Consider the following 19,365-nt stretch of genomic DNA (forward strand, 5'->3'; position numbering starts at 1 on the left):
CCTTAGTTCTTAAAAAAAAAGTATCTCATAAACTTTTAAAATCAAGTATTATTCTATTTTTAGTTTATAATTCCACTTTTTAAAAATTGAGAAATAATAACTGGACATATATTTAGGATAAAATGTGATGTTCCATTTGTATACACATTGTAAAAAGGTTGAATCAAGCTCATTAGCCTATCTACTACCTCACCTGCTGATCATGTTTTGTAGTAAGAACATTTAAAAACTATTTTAGCAGTTTTAAAATAGTCAATACGTTATTATTAACTATGGTCACCATGTTGTGTGATAGATCACTAAAACTTTATTTCTCCTGTCCGAAACTTTGCACCCTTTGATGAACATCTCCCCCTTCCCTACCCTCACCCCTACCCTCTGGTAATGGCTGTTCTACTCTCAGCTTCTATTAATTTGTCTCTTTTAGATTCCATATATAAGTGAAAACAGGCAGTATTTGCCTTTCTCCACGTGGCTTACTTTAGTTAACATAATGTCCTTTAGGTTCATTCATGTTGTTGCAAATAACAGTTTCCTTCTTTTAAAGGCTGTGTAGTATCCCACCATGTATATAGGCAACATTTTTCAATCCATTTGTCCGCTAATGGACACTTAGGTTGCATTCATTTTTTGGCTATTGAAATAATGCTGCAGTGAACATGGAAGTGCGGCGAGCTCTTTGACAGACTGATTTCAGTTTCTTTGCATATATACCCAGAAGTAAGATTGCTGGATGATATTGTAATTTTATTTTTAGTTTTTTGAGGAGCTTCCATACTGTTTTCCCAAAATAGCTGTACTAAGTAACATTCCTACCCACAGTGTACTAGGGTTCCCTTTTCTCCACATCCTAACACTTGTTATCTTTTGTCTTTTTGATAATACTCATTCTAACAGGTGTAAATGATATCTTGTTGTTTTAATTTGAATTTCCTTGATAATGAGAGATGTTGAGCATTTTTTTCATATATCTGTTGCTCATTTGTGTGTCTTCTTTTGAGAAATGTCTATTCAAGTCCTTTGTTGATTTTTTAATCAGGTTATTTGTTTTCTTGCTATCGAAGTGTTTGAGTTCCTTATATATTTTCAATATTAACTCCTATAGAAAATATTTGAGGTGGGTGTGGTGGCTGAGGCCTGTAATGCTGGGAAGGCCAAGGTGGGTGAATCACTTGAAGCCAAGAGTTCAAGACCAGCCTGGCCAACATGGTGAAACCCCATCTCTACTAAAAATATAAAAATTAGCCAGGTGTGGTGGCGTGCACCTATAGTCCCAGCAACTTGGGAGGCTGAGGCAGGAGAATCGCTTGAACCAGGGAGGCAGAGCTTGCAGTGAGCCGAGATTATGCCACTGCACTCCAGCCTGGGCGACAGAGCAAGACTCTGTCTCAAAAAAAAAAAAAAAAAAAGAAAGAAAGAAAGAAAATATTTTATTTGCAAATATTTTCTCCCAGTCCATGTGTTTTATCTTTACTCTGCTAGTTTTTTCCTTTGCTGTGCAGAGGCTTTTTAGTATGATACAATCCCATTTGTCTATTTTTGCTTTTCATTGCCTGTGCTTTGGGGTCCTATCCAAAAAATTATTGCCCAAACCAATGTCACAGAGCAATTCCCTTAAATTTTCTTGTACTGTATACAATGAAGGCCATATAGGACAAGCCCATAGCTAACATCATACTCAATAGTGAAAAGTTCAAAACTTTTCCTCTAGGTTCATAAATAAGACGCGGATGCTCACTCCTATCACTTCTATTCAGTATGATTCTGGAAGTTCTAGCCATAGCAATTAAGCAAGTAAAGGCATCCAAAAAGTAAAAGAAGAAATAAAATTGTCTTTTTTATTAAAGATTTTCTATGCAGAAAACCCAAAAAACTCCACCAAAAGGTGTTAGAACTGATAAATAAATTCAGTGAAGTTACAGGATACAAAATCAACATAAAAAATCAGTAGCATATCTATACACTAACAACAGACACTATCCTAAAATGATTAATGAAACAATCCCATTTACAATACCATCATAAAATAAAATAAAATACTTAGGAGTAAATTTAATCAAAGAGGTGAATAATCGGTATACTGAAATCTATAAAACATTAATGAAAAAAATTATGAATGACACAAATAAAAGGAAAGATGTCCTATGTCCATGGATTGGAGGAATTAATATTATTTAGATCTCCATACTACCCAAAGCCATCAAAGATTCAATGCAATCCCTATCAGAATTCCTAAAATTAATTATTTTAGGATTTTTTGTAGAAATAGAAAAAAATTCTAAAATTTTTATGGAAACACAACAGATCCCACAAAACCAAAGCAATCTTGAACAAAAAGAATGAAGCTGGAGGCATCACACTACCTGATTTCAAAATACATTGCAAGACTACAGTAATTTAAGCAGTATGGCACTCACATAAGAACAGATATATAGACCAGTGAATAGAGATAGAGATAGAGAGCCCAGGAAGATACTCACACATGTAGAGTCAATACATTTTCCATGAAGATATCAAGAACACACAATGAGGAAAGGACAGTCTCTGCAATATATTGTGTTGGAAAAACTAGCAGCCACATGTAGAGGAATGAAATTGGGCTCTTATTTCAAACTATGTACAAAAATCTACTCAAAAATAGATGAAAGACTTAAACGTAAGACCTGAAACTATAAAACCATTAAAAGAAAATATAGGGGAAAACTTTTGCTACATTAGTCTGAGCAATGATTTCTTGTATCTCACAAATTTTTATGTGTAATTTTAAATTAAATTTGACTTTTAGAAATTTTATGACATTTTAAAATCTTTATTTTCATCCTTTTGTTATTAAATAGAAGAAATTTTAAATTTCTAGTTGGAAGATATTTTTTAAAAAATTGTTTTCATTTGCAATATTATTACTTATGACCAAAGTGTTATTTTATAAAATTTGTATATTATTGGCCTGCCTGGTGGCTTATGCCTGTTATCAAGCACTTTGGGAGGCTGAGGTGGGTGGATCGCTTGAGGCCAGGAGTTTGAGACCAGCCTGGGCAATGTAGTAAAACCCTGTCTCTACCAAAATACAAAAACTAGCCAGTTTCATGACCTGGTCTCAAAAAATATACATATATATAATGTCTATATTATGAATGTACCAGTATTTTTAATATTGATATATGGCCCAGCATGTGATTAATTTTGTAGATTTTTCATGTGTACTTGAGAATGATAAATGCTTGAGGTGATGGATGCCCCATTTACTCTTATATGATTACTATGCGCTGAATGCCTGTATCAAAATATTTCATATATCCCATAAATAGATACACACACTATGCCTAATACCAATACAAATGTGAAAGATCAAATAGGAATGGGGTATGGTAGAATTTAAGACTAATTCATTGGAAAATAAAGTGCATGTTTCCTACAATGACCCAATTCAAATTGGTCTAACAGAGGCATTGCAAACTCAAAGGCCTACGGGGTGAGGCAGGCTTCACACTGGAGATGATTAAAGTATGGATTGGATGGGAACTGTATGATGGATTCCTTGCTAAAGGCAGGATGAACACAGGTTGTAATTTGCTCAAGAGCATTTTAATTTATGCCTGTTGTTTTGATGTAATTATTATTGTTATGGTTCTTAAAAGTGTCCTGGTTTGAAAAATAGATTCCTAATTTAATTCCATTGTTTTTTCAGAACATACTTTGTATGATCTCAATCTCTTTAAAATTATTAAGACTTGGTCGGGCACAGTGGCTTACGCCTTTAATCCTAGCACTTTGGGAAGCTGAGGCAGGTGGATTACTTGAGCTCAGGAGTTCAAGACCAGACTGAGCAATATAGTGAGACCCTGTCTCTACAAAAATAAAAATTAAAAAATCAGCTGGGCGTGGTGGTGCATGCCTGTAGTCACTTGAGCCTGGGAGGTCAAGGCTGCAGTAAGCCCTGATCATGCCACTGCACTCCAGCCTGGGTGACAGAGAACAACCCTGACTCAAAAAAAATAAAAATAAAAATAAAATTATTAAGCCATGTATTATTGCACAAAAAATGTTCTATTCTGGAGAATGGCCTTGAAAAGGATATGTATTCTGCTGCTGTTGGGTGCAGTGTTCCTTAGATGTCAGCAGATCAAGTTGGTTGATAGTGTTGTTCTGGCCTTCTACATCCTGGCTGATTCTGCATCTTGTTATCCTACCAACTATTAAGAGTGGAGAATGAAGTTTCCAACTACTATTGTTGTACTGTATATTTCCCCTTTCAATTCCATCAGTTTTTGCTTCATATATTTTGGGCTCTGTTGTTAGGTACACAGATACATATCTGTTTTTAATTGTTATATATTCCAGATAAATTAACTGTTCTACCATTATAAAATGTCCTTCTTTGTCTCTAGTAATATTATCTGTATTAAAGTAATTTTTTCTGATATTAGTATAGTCATTCTAGCAGTCTTTCAGTTACTGTCTGCATAGTATATTTTTTCCATCCTTTTACTTTCCACTTATTTGTGTCTTTGAATCTAGAACATACCTCTTATTGAAAGTATATGGTTATGTCCTTTTTAATTAATCCAGTCTGACATCCTCTGCCTTTTGACTGGACTGTGTAATGCATTTTCATTTAATTCTTGATGTGGTTGAATTTATAACTACTGTTTTGCTCTTTGTTTTCCTTTGTGTTATTTTCTAGTACACTATTTTAATTTCTTTGGATTGTTCACTACCTTTTCTTTTACTTATTTTCTTTGTGGCTGCTCTGGGGATTAAATATGCATCCTACCTTAAAACAATTTAGTGCTGATTATTACTAACTTAATTTCAAAAGTATATAGAAATTTCCTTCCAATATCATGACTTGTCCTTCTCCAAGGTGATACTATTGTTATACAAATTACGCTTATAAACCCAACAATATAGCTTCATAATTATTGTTTCATACAATTGTCTTTTAAATTGGTCGAAAGAAGAAAATAGTAAAAACTTTATTTACATTTTATATTTACCCATGTAATTTCCTTTATGGTGATCTTCCTCTCCTTGTGTGAGTTCAAGTTAACATTGATTTATCATTCCTATATACCTTAAAAGACTTCCTTTGGTATTTCTTGTAGAGTAGGGCTGCTATAAATGTATTGTCTCCATTTTTATTTACCTGGGCATGTCTTTATTTCACTTGCCATTTTGAAGGGTAATTTTTCTCAATATAGAAGTTTTGGTTGATGGTGGGGGGGTTCCCTGCTTTGTTTCGGCACTTTGAATATGTTGTCTCACTGCCTTCTGGCCTCCATGGTTTTTTATGAGAAGTCGGCTGTTATTCTTATTGAGGATCCTTGTATATGATGAGTCTCTTCTCTCTTGCTTTCAAGATTCTCCCTCTGTCTTTGGCTTTCAACAGAATAATTATGTTGTATCCAGGTGTGTATCTCTTTAAGCTCACTATACTAAGACTTAGCTGAGCCTCTTGGAAGTGTAAATTAAAGTTTTTAATAAATTATGGGAAGTTCAACAATTCTTATTATTATATATTATATTATTTCTTCTTATTATTATTAAATAGCTGATTTAAAGTCTATTTACTAAATCCAACTTCTGGGCACCCTGAGGGCCAGTATCTTTTGATGGTTTTGTTTCTTGTACACAGGCTACACATCCCAATTTCTTTGCATGCCTCCTAATATAATAAACTGGAAACACTAGCCATATACTTTAATACCATTGAAATCTGATCATCCCTTTCTCCCACTATTTATTGTTGTTGTATTTTGTTATTGTTGGGGTTAGGCTTTGTTTATTTCCTGGACCAGTATGCTAGTGTTTGCATTCCCTATACTGAAGTCTCTGTCTGCTTTCATTTTTAGTCCTGGATTTATAGGGGTCACCCATATGTCAGCATAGCTTAGGGCAGCCAATGATCGGTCTTTAATTTTCTTGAATGCTTTATGGTAATACGTTTTTCACCCTTTGCTGTGAGGATCTATGTGTAGTTTGGAGCACGCTTTCAAAGTTCAGGCAGATTAAGTCTTCCTTGTCTTTCACTTTTTGCTTTCACGGGACATCAAGGTCAGCCAGGGATGAGTAAGCAACTAAGACTCTCTCTGCTCTTTCTTGACTGTTCACACGACCCTGCACATACACACAGGCTTTCAGATCCTCAGAAATATGTCTGAGATTTTTATAGTCCACTGTGAACTAGATCTGATTCCTCAGATCTTCCTTTTACATGTTTGGCTGGTTTCTTTCTTCCCTTAGCTAGCATCACTGCCTTGAAGGCTTCAGTGTTCACCTTCCTCAAGGGCTGCTGATCATCATTATCATCAACAATGCTTTGGGAATAAAACTTTCCCATGGAGCTCCAAGTCAGGTCAAATAGTGGCAAAACTCTGGGGATGGGGCATTTTGTAGAGTTCCAAATTAAATCATCCCCCTCTGGTGGCAACAAGGCTTCTGGTCTTTATGGTACCATGCCAAGGAGCTGATAGGGATATAGGCAAATCTCTAAGTTAAAATGGCATAGACCTCACTGTTCTTATTGAAGTTCAGTACTGTTTCTTCAGTAAACACTTTTAATTTGTTGTATGCCTTTGGTTTTATTTCCAGAGTTCTGAAATGTCTGCTTTTATATAATCTTGCTAGTGTTTTCATTGCTTTTTGTGGAGAGAGGATTTGCTGAGGACCTCAATCCACCACTATGCAAGTCTCACATCTGGATGATAAATTTACGTGGTCACCCGACCTAAAGGAGCAGCCTGTCACTCAAACTCAGACAATTGTCACCATGTGGGATCGTGTTCCTACTGTTGTTAGGTCAACTATGGATAGGTTTACACCAATCTTTGAAATTCTTATTTTATAAATTCTTAAGAAAGGATTTCCTTTGGGTGGAATATTACTACCAATTTGCAATCCCTACCTGAAGGAGTTTCATCAAATCCAGTCCACCCACTTATCAGGATTCATTTCTTCAGTCAGTTCACATCCACCTAGCTCCTGCTACAGGCCTGGAATAATGCTGGCTGGTAGGGAGAAAATGATAGCATCATGAAGAATGTAGAATAAATTGGATTTAAATGAGCATATTGGATCAATTAGAGCTCACTTCAAATTTTTCCTTCTGAGGTCTTATATTGCAAAATAGAGTGCCTGATCCTTGGTTTATCTGATTTTCAATCTGAACTCAGAAAAGTTAAGTAAACATTTCTTCAGACTTTTTTTTCCCCTTAAATATCTCTTCAGACTTTTATATTAGGGAAATTGTGAATAGTAAATATTTTTCAAATCACAAGTTTCCATAAAGAACCCATACTCATTTCAAAACAGGCTACAGAGCATTTGAATTTAGAGTAGAGATAGTCTATTGAAAATGACAGTGACAAACAGATAATCATGTAAATCTTTGATGAAATGAACCTTTTTGCAGACTTCAAAATCATTACCTTATATCACTGCAAACCTGGCAAGTAATTTCAGTGATCAGAGTAATTCATATTCAAATGCTCAACGTGTTTGCTCAGGGCACTGATTGTCCCAGATGTGCTAGTATATGGTAAAAAGACATTAAGACTAATTTTTAAATATTTAAAATACTGTTTTCACTGAGTAAACTGTGGAATTTCCAATTTTCCAAAGAAAAGGTTCTTTTTGATTTGAAGTTAATTCTTACAACGAAGGATGATGTTGATTGAAGACTCAGTGTCACAGTCAGTTATGCTTTCTCCCGAGGCAGATCCCTCCCAAGGCAGTCACATCATCATTCAGGTGGGAGCTCTGGGAGGAGCAATCACATCAAGATCCTTGGCTCTAGTCAATCAGTGCTTCTCTCTCTCTCTCTCTTTCTCTCTCTCTCTCTCCTTGAAGGGTAGTTGGGGGGAATGCTACCCTAACACAGGTCCATTCCATCAAGAGAGGTTTTGAAGATCACAAAAGCACACCCTTCTTTATATAAGAAGGGGCAAACTTAAAGATCATGTTTTCGGTGCAAAAAAAAAAGTTTCTCTAGGGCATTGTTTATAGATAATCACTCAACCAGGGCTTGAAGCAAGATTTTCCATTTTAGGTTACATTTTTGTTCTAAATCAACTTCCATCTGGAAGCAATCGCATGGTATTGTGAGCCCTGGGTTAGAAATTATGAGGACTAAGATCTAGGCCTGCGTGTCCTCCTAACTTTTGATATGATTCTGAGCCAATGGATTAACCTCTTTGGGCTGCAGTATCCCTGTTTATAAAATAGAGGTTACTCATGTAATGTACCTGCTTCTCATAATTTGTCCTGTAAACCAGGAGTGTCTGACTGAGACAGGTCTTCATCAATTTAGGAAGTTTATTTTGCCAAGTTTATGGATGCGCGCATGACACAGCCTCAGGAGGTTCTGACAACATGTGCCCAAGGTGGTTGGGGCACAGCTTGGTTTTATACATGTTTGGGAAACAGGAGACATCAATCAATATATGTAAGATGTACACTGGTTTGGTCCGGAAAGGTGGGACAACTCAAAGTGGGGAGAGGGCTTCCAGGTCATAGGTAGACAGCCTGGTTTAGTGAAACAGTAAAGGAAGCAATCAGATATGCATTTGTCTCACATGAGCAGAGGGATGATTTTGAGTTTTGCCTGTCCTTTGTCCACAAGGAACTTCCTTGTGGGCAAATTGTGAGGGAGGTATGTAGCTTCTTATCTTTGTAGCTATCTTATTTAGGAATAAAATGGGACGCAGCTTTGCCTGAGATAGTTCCCAGTTTCACTTTTCCCTTGCTTTAGCGATTTTGGGGTCTCGAGATTTATTCTCTTTTCACAGTCCCATGAGAGACATAAAGCATTATTTCTAAGACATGAGCATGACAAGTAGGTCAGAAGATTTACAGCCTCCTTGTCAATCTTCAACAGAGGATGTTTGCTGTGCTATTTTAAGTTTGATAGTTACTCCAGAGGCATTTGAACCCAATTATTATACACAGACACATACTTTTAGGCCAACATTAGTCAAGGCTGTTCCTGGATAGGTCTTTAGATTCCAGAGAAGGTACACAAGTAATACTGATTAACAATATATTAGAATAGTCTCTCTATTTGTGATGATGTCAAAAGAGATATATTTAAATATCCTTGCTCTAAAAGTAGGGTACTGTAATTTATAATTATTTTCAGAACTTTTTATTTCTTGCCTTATTATCATTATCCCCAAGGTGATTCTTATTATGTTCTCATTAAAAATAACAAACACTGAAATACCTACAATACAAAATCAGAAAGTAGAAAGCTAATGTGACCTTTTTCACTAAATCTTCATCAGAATTAAGGTTCAGCAGCTTGTAAATGTGGTAGGTATATCTTCAAACCAGAGCTCATTGGAGGTTTTCTGTAATGAAGGCTAGAACTTGTCAAGAAAGTTACTGACACCTGATATGGAAGACATCGTTTTCAACTGTGGCGGGGATTTGAGTTACACACACAATGTACATATTTGTCCACACTCAGCAAAGGTGCCGTTAATACTTGTGTATTTTACACTACAAATTTTGCTTCAAAGGAATAAAACAGTAAGCTAGTATTGGACTCTAGTTATAATGACATGCATGCTGACATATGGAGTGGGAAATGCATTGCCATCTGAAATTTATTTTGAAATGTAGAAAAAAAAAAAAAAAAGGATAGATTGAGGATGGGTGTATTGATGGACAGATAGAGGGAGAGGTGACAGGTGGTGAGGACACCTGTTGCTTACTCTCCTATCGATGGATTGAGATGTTTAAAGAGGGTGTTTATGCATGTAGCCATTTGGACATAATTTACAGTATATTTTTCTCCAAACCACAGCACAAAGCTAAACTCTACAGACTATAGGAGAGGAATGTAACTATATAGTATATGAAAACAGGATCTTCTACTGAGCCTTAAGTTTGGTTTTTTTTTTGGGGGGGGCTGGGATTTTTGCTGTGGTATAATAGAAAACACTCTCATTATACAAATATCATCATCATTTATAATAGGGAAATGCTTCCTCATGTGCGCACGGAAGAGCACCTTTTCTGCTGGTCTTTACCCTTCCATTTGTGAGATCCTAAAACCAGTTAATGAAGGGGCAACGCAGGAGTTCAGGACTAGCCTGGGCAATATAGTGAGACCCCTGTCTCTATGAAAAATTTAAAAATTAGCCAGGCATGGTGGTGCATGCCTGTAGCCCCAGCTACTTAGGGGGCTGAGGTGGGAGAATTGCTTTAAGCCTATGAGGTTGAGGCTGCAGTGAGCCATTATTGAGCCACTGCACACCAGTCTGGGCAACAGAGCAAGACCCTGTCTCAAAAAAAAAGTGGGGTGGGGCGGGGAGATAATGAAATCTTCCCATATGTAAAGAACCAAGTAGCCCACAACAAACACCCACCTTGAAACACACTCAGAGAAGACTCTATCAAGTAGAGGCCCAAGTGGCACTGCACCACTGAGAAATCTGTGATGGGCTATACCTGCTTTTAGCTGTCTACCCTCAGTGTGGTTTAAGTAAGTTTTCTCTCCAGGTGCTACTCTGTGGAATTAGGTTGGACCAGAGACAAGCCACCAAGTAAACGTTTTGTTTTGTTTTGCTTCGTTCCCAAGCAATTTCACGATGGGTTCCATTTATACCACTTTCAGGAAATGAGTCCACCAAAACATGAAATTTTTTTAAAAAAAGAATCCTATATGTCCACAAGATCAGTTCATTTTTTATTTTTTAATGAACATTTAAGATTCATATACAAAAGCTGACAGAGCAGTAAGTCCAGTCATGAAATACATACAAGGAAATAAAATGGAAAATAACTCAATTACAATTTCTCACCACTGAAGCACTACACGCTGGCTGCAGGGAGAGGTGGTCAGTGTTTCAGAGACAGCAATCACATGGGCCAAGTGCTGAGAACGTCATCAAAAGACTGTTTTAACATCTCCTTTCCTTTCTTGGCTATTGTTCAGGTAGTGGGTGGTGTGGGGTGGGGTAAGAAATGTTTCTTTTTCCTCCCAAAAAATTTAAGCAGTTAATTTTTTTCCTCAGGGAAATATTTTATTTGTGTATTTAACGTATGATGTATTTCTGTTATTAATCTGCCTGCATAAATGTTTGCCTATTCTATTTCTTCGTGTAAGATCATGCAGTACTTTCCTAATTTCAGAACAGTAAGAATTATCAAAGGCAATTCATTTTGTACATAAATGTCCAAGTTTCCTCACAATGAAAAACGTGCTCTTTATGATCTCTGTTTCTCGCAATATAGTTGGTCAACTAATAATCATGGAGAGTTTCCTAAAATATTTATTCACTGGGAAAATTTGTATGAAATGACATTTGAAGTATAAAAAACATTGTTAGGTAACACTTGAAGCAGTTAAAAATATACGTATCTTGTTTGTAAACTATCAACGTATGATACTGGGCATCTGAGTGTCAGTCATCATATCCTGTTTTTCTAGAAAGTTGTTTGCTTGATTTATCAATGGGACATCTTGGAAACATCTGAAGTTACATATAGAAACATCAAGGCAATATTATTTGTACATATTATTAAACATGCAAAAATTTCCTGAAAGATAGTGCTCACATATGGAGAGTCCCTGTGAGCAAGACCTCTCCTTGGTACCATTTTGCTGGAAGTATGGCTGTCTTGGAGTTTGGGAGTGTGGCCGGTTATTTTGGAGAGGCGGCTCCTTTTATCACCGGCTCCCTATTCAAATACGTTGCCCAGTAAACTAAGTTGAAAGTGCCGAACAAGACTGGGAATACGATTCGGGACATTTTGTCAATTTTGCTGATACTGTTGTAAGTCTTTTTGCTTTCAGAAGTCTTCTCTTCGGAGGGTTTTACTGAGACTGAGGTTGTATTCGACGTCCCTGCTGGGGTCTGTTCCTTCGGAATGTTTGGGGGGTGAGACATCTTCCCAGTTGTAAAAGCATTTGTTGACTTATTTAGTATGACTTCACGCTTTTTCTGCAAAATATAATAGGAAGGTAAGGACACGCCATTTGCAGGCAATGGTCAGCTCACCTTGGAGTTCTAAAGGTATACCTCTCAAAAGAGAGAAACACCTGTTTAGCCTGGGAGAGGGCCCTCCTCCACTGATGTCGCCAGGTAGCCTGCAGACAGGGCACACATGAGAGCTATGATTGCTATTAAAGTCTGGCAATCCCATAACTGGATATATTCCCAGAGGAATACAGATCATTCTATCATAAAGACACATGCATGAGAATGTTCACTGCAACACTATTCACAATAGCAAAGACATGGAATCAACCTAAATGCCCATCAATGACAGATTGGATAAAGAAAGTGTGGTACATATACACCATGGAATGGTGCAGCCATAAAAAAGAATGATAAAAAGAATGAGATCCTGTCTTTTGCAGGAACACGGATGGAGCTGGAGGCCATTATCTTTAGCAAACTAACACAGAAACAGAAAACCAAATACCACATGTTCTTACTTACAAGTGGAAGCTGAATGATGAGAACTCATGAACACAAAGAGAGGAACAGACATTGGGGTGGAAGGTGGAAGAAGGAAGAGGAGCAGAAAAATAACTATTAGTTACTAGGCTTAGTACCTGGGTGACAAAATGATCTGTATAACAAACTCCCGTGACATGAGTTACCTATACAACAAACCTGCACATGTACCTCTGAACCTGAAATAAAAGAAAAAAAATAAAGTCTGGCATTTCTTAAGATCTTGGCATAAACAGAATTAGGACTTGCCCCCTGCAAGGCAGCCATCGCTTCTTTACCTTCAAGTGCGCCAGCAGGAGGGAATACGGTGTGTGGATATAAGGGAAGCCCTAAGATGTGGCCTGCTGGGAAGGAGGAAAGGATGTGATTAAACATCTTGGTACGGAATGCACTCCTTTGGGAAGGTATCTTCCACCCAGCACAAGGCTTTTGAGAATCGCCCATATTGCTGTGTATATCAGTTGTCCCCTCCTTTTTATGGCTGAGTGATGTACCTTTGCATGAATGTGCCACCGTTTGTTTACTCTCCTATGGATGGACACCTGGACTGTTTCTAATCTTAACTCTTACGGATTAAGCAGCTATGAACATTCTGGTATACATTTTTTGTGAAGATTTTTTCTTGGATATAAAATTCTAAACAGGTAAGTTACATTATGGTGGAAGAAATAAAAATAGTGGATATGTTTGGAGAGGTGGGGTCAAGCACTGCCTGGGAACAGACATGGTGAGCTTTCTGGAGGCTGGTGATGTCCTCTACTGTGGCAGGGATTTGAGTTACACACAATGTACATATTTGTCCACACTCAGCAAAGGTGCCATTAGTACTTGTACATTTCACACCACAAATTTTGCTTCAAAGGAATAAAACAGTAAGCTAGTATTGGACTCTAGTTATAATGACATGCATGCTGACATATGGAGTGGGAAATGCATGGCCATCTGAAATTTATTTTGAAATGTAGCAAAAAAGAAACATAAATTGAGGATGGGCATATTGATGGACAGATAGCGGGAGAGGTGACAGGTGATGAGGACACAGGCATATGTAAATGTTAACAGCAGACAGGTTTTCACTGTAAACCTCTTTAAACATTGGTGTATGTTTAAAAATGTGCACAATAAAATGTTAGACAACCTGTGTTCCACTACTAAAGTAATATAGTCTCATTAATTAAAACTTGAAAAACACAAGAGAGTAAAGAAAATAAGTCAACCATTAAGAATAAAGAAAAGATAAAAAGCAGAAAGGCCAAGCGTGGAACACGACTCAGGGGAAACAGGTGAAACAGGTGAACCAAAACCAGGCCAGGGGCAGGGGCATGAGGACCCCCTGGGGAAACCGTGCGGGAGCTTGAGGGAGGCGGGCCACACCTCGGAAATGCGATAGCAGTTTTGCCATCCCCGCCTTCCCCACCATCACTGAGAGCTCATGCAGATCTGCCAGAAGAAACCCATACATGTGAGTTACTGCTTAGAATGGTTCTATCTCTGGGTAGAACCAAGTGAAGGGCAAGCCCTTCAGAAGATACTGCTCTGTCCTGAGGGTGCGCGTTTTTACTGGGAAGGAATGTGCAGCGGGGGTGGGGGCAGGTGGCAGGGAGCACCCGCCTGGGACTCAGCATAGTCACAGCGCTGGTGGTGGAGATTTACACGCGCCCCGGAATACGCCTTGCCAGAAGGACGTGCTCCCCAGCTGCAGGCAGTGTGGCCAGGTGTCAGATCTTCTGGCAGCCTGAGTTGCAGAGGGCTGTCTGGCCAGAGTCAGGCCCTTCCTGGGGAAATCAGACACATCTGGCGGGCAGCAAGGCAGGAGTCTAAAGCCCTGGCCACATCCCTGACATGGGGCAGCTCCACTGGGCATCTGCTCACACTCCCCAGCGGGTTAGCCTGGGCTTTGCTGGGCCTGCATCATGGTTCGATTTCTTCCTCTCTGAATCTCACTGCCTCCTGTTTCCTTTCCCAAACATTCACTCCTAAAAACTGCCTTACACCCCAAACTCTGACCCAGTGTTTGCTTCTGGAGATCCCAACTTGGAACAATGGTGAACACAGTCTATTTTTTTAAAGTCCTCTCTACTTCCGTGGAACAGTTTACTCGAGTAGGCTGATACCAGGCTGTGGTATTCATGCTCGCGGCCAGTGTCTGACCGCGGGGTGTGCAGCCTGCATGCCTGCAGATGCACCATGGCTTCCAGCATGCAGAGCCTTCCTGGCAGCAGGGGTGGAACCCCCAGTGCCACTGCCTTCCCAGGAACGAGTCTTAACATTCCACAAGCCAGCCCGAGGCACGCTGCTTATTCTAGAAGACCCTTCATCTCCTCGGATTAGACAACGCAGGTCACTTTCATCCTCTCTCCTCCCTCCAACCCTCCATTCAGAATTCAGATCTATGGTGATTAGATCAGCCGCCACAGGAGGCAGAGCGGACATGGTGATTGACAGTGATGGCGACACCCAACAAGAACACCCAGCCACAGGTGTGCTCTCTCCATTCACCCGGGGGCTCACGTTCCTCCTAGACTCACAGGCATGAGCCCGACAACCTCAGTGACTGCTGGGGACTTCCGGCTCCTCCCTGACCTCAGACCAGGCTCCAGCCCACTATCCATCATGCACCATCTATGTCCCAGGCAGGTGACAAACAAGCACCTTCCGGCAACACAGTGCAGGGTGTTGGGAAGCCCCGTCTCCCCAGACTCCATTCTCGTTCCTCCCTGCACAGCACCTTCTCTGGACCCCTGGTCTGCAGGAACAAGTTCAAACATGTCGGCCAAGAACCTCTATCCTCTGAGAACAGCCTGCTCCCAGCCCCCCAGTCCCTATCACCCAGTGCAGTCAGATCACTCCTGTCCCTCCTCTCAGCCCTCAAAGCATACCCATGCCCGAGGCCCTTCCTCCGGTTTCCCCTTTCCTCCCTGCGTGAGAGCACCCAGAATGGGTCCTGCCAGGCCTTCCTCCAACCCGGGAGCTAGGCTTGGAAGTGGGGCCTCCAGCACTTGGAAATAGTGAAGGCCCAGTGGGTGAGGTCAGGCCAGAACTCCTGACAGCAGAGTCAAACCCTCACAGCAAGCACAGGGCTGTGGATGGGATGGAAGCAGGTCTCCCAGTGGAACCAGGGCCTCCTGCTCTGCTGTAACTGGCTTGTGGCCCCTGGCTGGGAGGTCGGACTTACACTTCGAGGCCTCTCTAACGCCTTCCAGGATTCCCTTCATGCTGATTTTCCAAAGGACAGATGAAGTTTTACTTTCAGGTCGCCCTGATGGCTCTGACCTCCTGTTCTCTCCATACAGAGATTTGTGTGTTTGTTTTCTGTGTGGTGAAATTAGCAGTTCACCACATGCTGCTTTATTTACTGTCCATGAATGTTATTCTTATCTCCCCAAGGAAACAGTGCAGCTTGGAATAACATTTTTTCTTCAAATGTTCTTAAGATTTGGGCATAAATCATCCTTTAAATACTTGGTGGTTCTTTGCTTTGAACAGAGTAATGCTTTCACAACAATTTATGTTCCTGGTGTAAGGGGGTTAAATTATGCACTCAGTGGGGCTTGGGTGTGCTTTGCTGAGGAACTCCTTCCATTATATTGGTGCCCCCTTCTCGACCTGAGGGCCGCCTGAAGAGGACACCCTGCATGGTGAAATGAGATAAAACGAGCGGAAGAACAGATTCCACAACTAAAACCAGACAAGTCGTCCCTCAAGATGCAGGAGTTACTTCTGCCAAAATAATAGGCTTGAATATAAATAGGCCCAAGCCATTCACATCCCATTGCCTTTTGCTGGAGTGAAATTGGACCTGTTGTCAGTAAGACTTGGTAAGGACCTTGAATATAAGGGAAGGAGCATTTAGGGGCTGGCGGGTAGGAAGGAGCAGCACCTTGTCTCATGTTTGGATAGAATCAGGCACACTTTCTCTGTCAAGGGGACCTGGAAGAAGGGAGGAGAAACAGTCGGTACCTTGATCTTGGCTGCTTCCAAGGCTTTTTTGCCATCCCAGGCCCAGCCTCTCTTGGTAAAGTAATTGACCGTGGCAAACTCTATCAGCGCCGAGAAGACGAAGGCATAGCACACGGCTATGAACCAGTCCATGGCGGTGGCGTAGGCCACTTTGGGCAGAGAGTTCCTGGCGCTGATGCTGAGGGTCGTCATGGTGAGCACCGTGGTGACCCCTGCGGGGGTCAGGCAAGGCAGAGTGAAAAATGGAAACAGGGGTCAGTGCTGGCACCCAGGACCCCAGTACAACACGCCCAAAATGATAGACACAAAGGGGACTAGTGATTTTGATTTTGATTTTGATTTTTTTGAGACAGAGTCTTGCTCTGTCGCCCAGGCTGGAGTGCAGTGGCATGATCTCGGCTCACTGCAAGTTCTGCCTCCCTGGTTCAAGTGATTCTTGTGCCTCAGCTGCCTGAGTAGCTGGGATTACAGGCAGGTATCACCAAACCTGGCTGATTTTTGTATTTTTAATAGAGACGAGGTTTTGCCATGTTGGCCAGGCTGGTCTCGAATTCCTAGCCTCATGCGATCCACCCACCTCGGCCTCCCAAGGGACTGGTGATTTTAATCCCAGCCTGAGCCTTCCTCTACTGTTTTGCTAACATCTAGCACATTCACAGCACTTAGATAGATGATTGCTGATGTTCTGTGTCTTGATTGTCCCTTCCCTTTGGAATGTGAACTGAGAAGGGCAGGGATTCGGGTCTGATTTTGGCTCCCACTGCCATGAACAAAGCCAGGCAAACAGCCAGTGCTCGACAAAGACGTGTAGAGCGAGTGATGCGTTTCTGCAGCACTAAGGCAAGATCCAAGGCAGAATGACAGTCACATTCACACCGCAGCCAGTAGGTGCCTCCCAGTGATTTACTATGCAACTAGAAGTAGAGGGCTCCCTGCAAACAGGTGAGATAGACTTTCACCCGACTACAGACTTGTAAGAGCCAGAGAGCAACAGACGCACCATATCTAAATCTGGGTCTGGGCATGTCACTCCCTCAAAGAGGGAACAGTATCCCTTGGAGCCTGCTGTGCATGGTGCCTGTGGCCACTAGGAAAACTCTGCAGTGACCACACAGCCAGGCTGGATCCCTGGAAGGGGACATTCCTTAGGACTGGCAGATTATGCACCAGCTACTGGGTCCACTGAGTGTCAGACTCTCGTCTAAGCTGCATTCTGCATGGGTGTCAGTATCCCTGTTTGGCAGGTGGGGGAGCCTGAAGATTTAAAAGTATTTAGCAAGGTGCCCAAGCTCGCCAGCAAGGAGATGGGACTACCCACACTGGGAGCCAGGCCTGCTGGACTCTTGCAGTTCACATAGCTTCCACCTGCTAGCCCTGCCTTCTGCATAAGCGTGCACCTGTGTGGGCGATGGGGGTGTAACACACCTGCTATTGGTCAAAATGTGGGCCTGCAAAATTCATATGTTGAAGTCCTAACCTCCAGTACTCTAGATTACGGCCTTATTTGGAAATACAGTATTTAAAGAAGTAATTAAGTTAAAATGAGGTCACTGGGGTGGGCCCTCATCTGCTATGACTGATGCCCTTATAAAATGGGGAACCTTGGAGACAGACATGCACACGGGGAGCATGCCGTGTGAGGGCTAGAGTGATGCTGCCATGAGCTAAAGAGCTACCAGAGGCCAGGAGACAGGCCGGGAACAGATCCTTCCTTTGCAGGTCACAGGAGGAGCCAGTCCTGCCAACTGATCCCAGCCTTCCAGCCTCCAGAAGTGTGAGATGATACATTTCTGCTGTTTAAGTCCCCAGTGTGTGGGACTTGGTTACGGCAGTCCCAGGAGACCAGCACAGCACCAAGGACACGTAGTATGGCTGGAGTTTCATTCAATGCCATCCTTCACAGCTCTACAAGTACTCCATGAACATCATTCCCTGCATGAAATCAACACTTCCAAAGGAATCAATAGAGATCTTTGATTTTTTTTTTTTTAGAAATCCAGTTAATCACTGTGTTGCGGGGGAAGTGTTCTATGCATGATCTTAAGCAAGCCTCTTGAGTCTTCTTCTTGGGCCTTTAATATCTTAACATGCATTGGGAATCTCCCTCCACTCCCCGCCAAAAAACCCTACAATAACAGACAATACCCTCCCAGCTTTTTTTCTGCCTACCAGCTAAATTTCCCCTAAAGAGTTCATCAGGCACATTAACTTGGGGAGCACTGCCTGGTCACCAGCCAACCTCCACACCTTCCTGAAATAATCCTGACGCTCGCTCAGGCTTGGTAAGTGAAGCTGGACTCTTGGCTGGAGGCAGAGTGATGATCAGACGGGAGCACCCCTGTGCCACTCACTCCTGAACTCCCTGAGTTCTTGGTCAGCCTACACCCTGGGGGAGCATTAAGATAAAATGCATGCTAACATTTTCCTGCTTTGGAAAGGAAACTGCAATAGCAAATGCTGATGTGTGAATCGTACTTTACAGTTTACAAAGATGTGAGCATCCAGGATCACAACTGACTGGCAAAACTGCCTTTAGTGTCTTCTTGAATCTAAGGAAGCTGAGCTTCGAGGTAATTAAGACTCAGACGCTCAACTGTGCCTGCTGGGCCAAGGTACCTCCTGAGTTAGAGCTCTCCCAATTTAGTTTATGTCTTAGGGATGTAAAATGATGCTGCTCTAGATTCTTATCAGGTATAGATATTTAATTTATTACTATTGTATCTCATTGATTGTTATTTGGTGGTTAACTTTAAAGTGTCATGCACGTTTCAAAGAAAACTGCCTGATAACTTACAAAGTCATACTTGGTGAGAACCAAAAATACTACAGACTGAGTATCCCTATTTTAAAAATCTGAAACCTGAAATGCTACAAAATCCAAAACTTTTTGGGCACCGACGTAATGCTCAAAGAAAATGCTCTGTGGAGCTCATTTCGG

The 19,365-nt window shown here is 41.0% G+C and overlaps 1 protein-coding gene across 4 annotated transcripts in view; it reads right to left on the bottom strand.

Moving 5' to 3' along the window:
* Positions 1-10,677: 10,677 nt before the first annotated feature.
* Positions 10,678-19,365, bottom strand: part of GABRA5 (gamma-aminobutyric acid type A receptor subunit alpha5) — an 83,249-nt gene continuing 74,561 nt past the window's right edge. For all 4 annotated transcript variants that reach the window (XM_054451912.2, XM_054451914.2, XM_063652475.1 and 1 more), the window contains 2 exons: positions 16,428-16,639; positions 10,678-11,948 (listed from right to left, as the gene is read on the bottom strand). In XM_054451912.2, the coding sequence (XP_054307887.1) occupies positions 11,649-11,948; positions 16,428-16,639 (512 nt within the window). In that variant the 3' untranslated portion in view covers positions 10,678-11,648. The remainder of the gene's footprint in view (positions 11,949-16,427; positions 16,640-19,365) is intronic.

This window comes from Pongo pygmaeus, chromosome 16, assembly GCF_028885625.2.
Source record: "Pongo pygmaeus isolate AG05252 chromosome 16, NHGRI_mPonPyg2-v2.0_pri, whole genome shotgun sequence".
Taxonomy (NCBI): domain Eukaryota; kingdom Metazoa; phylum Chordata; class Mammalia; order Primates; family Hominidae; genus Pongo; species Pongo pygmaeus.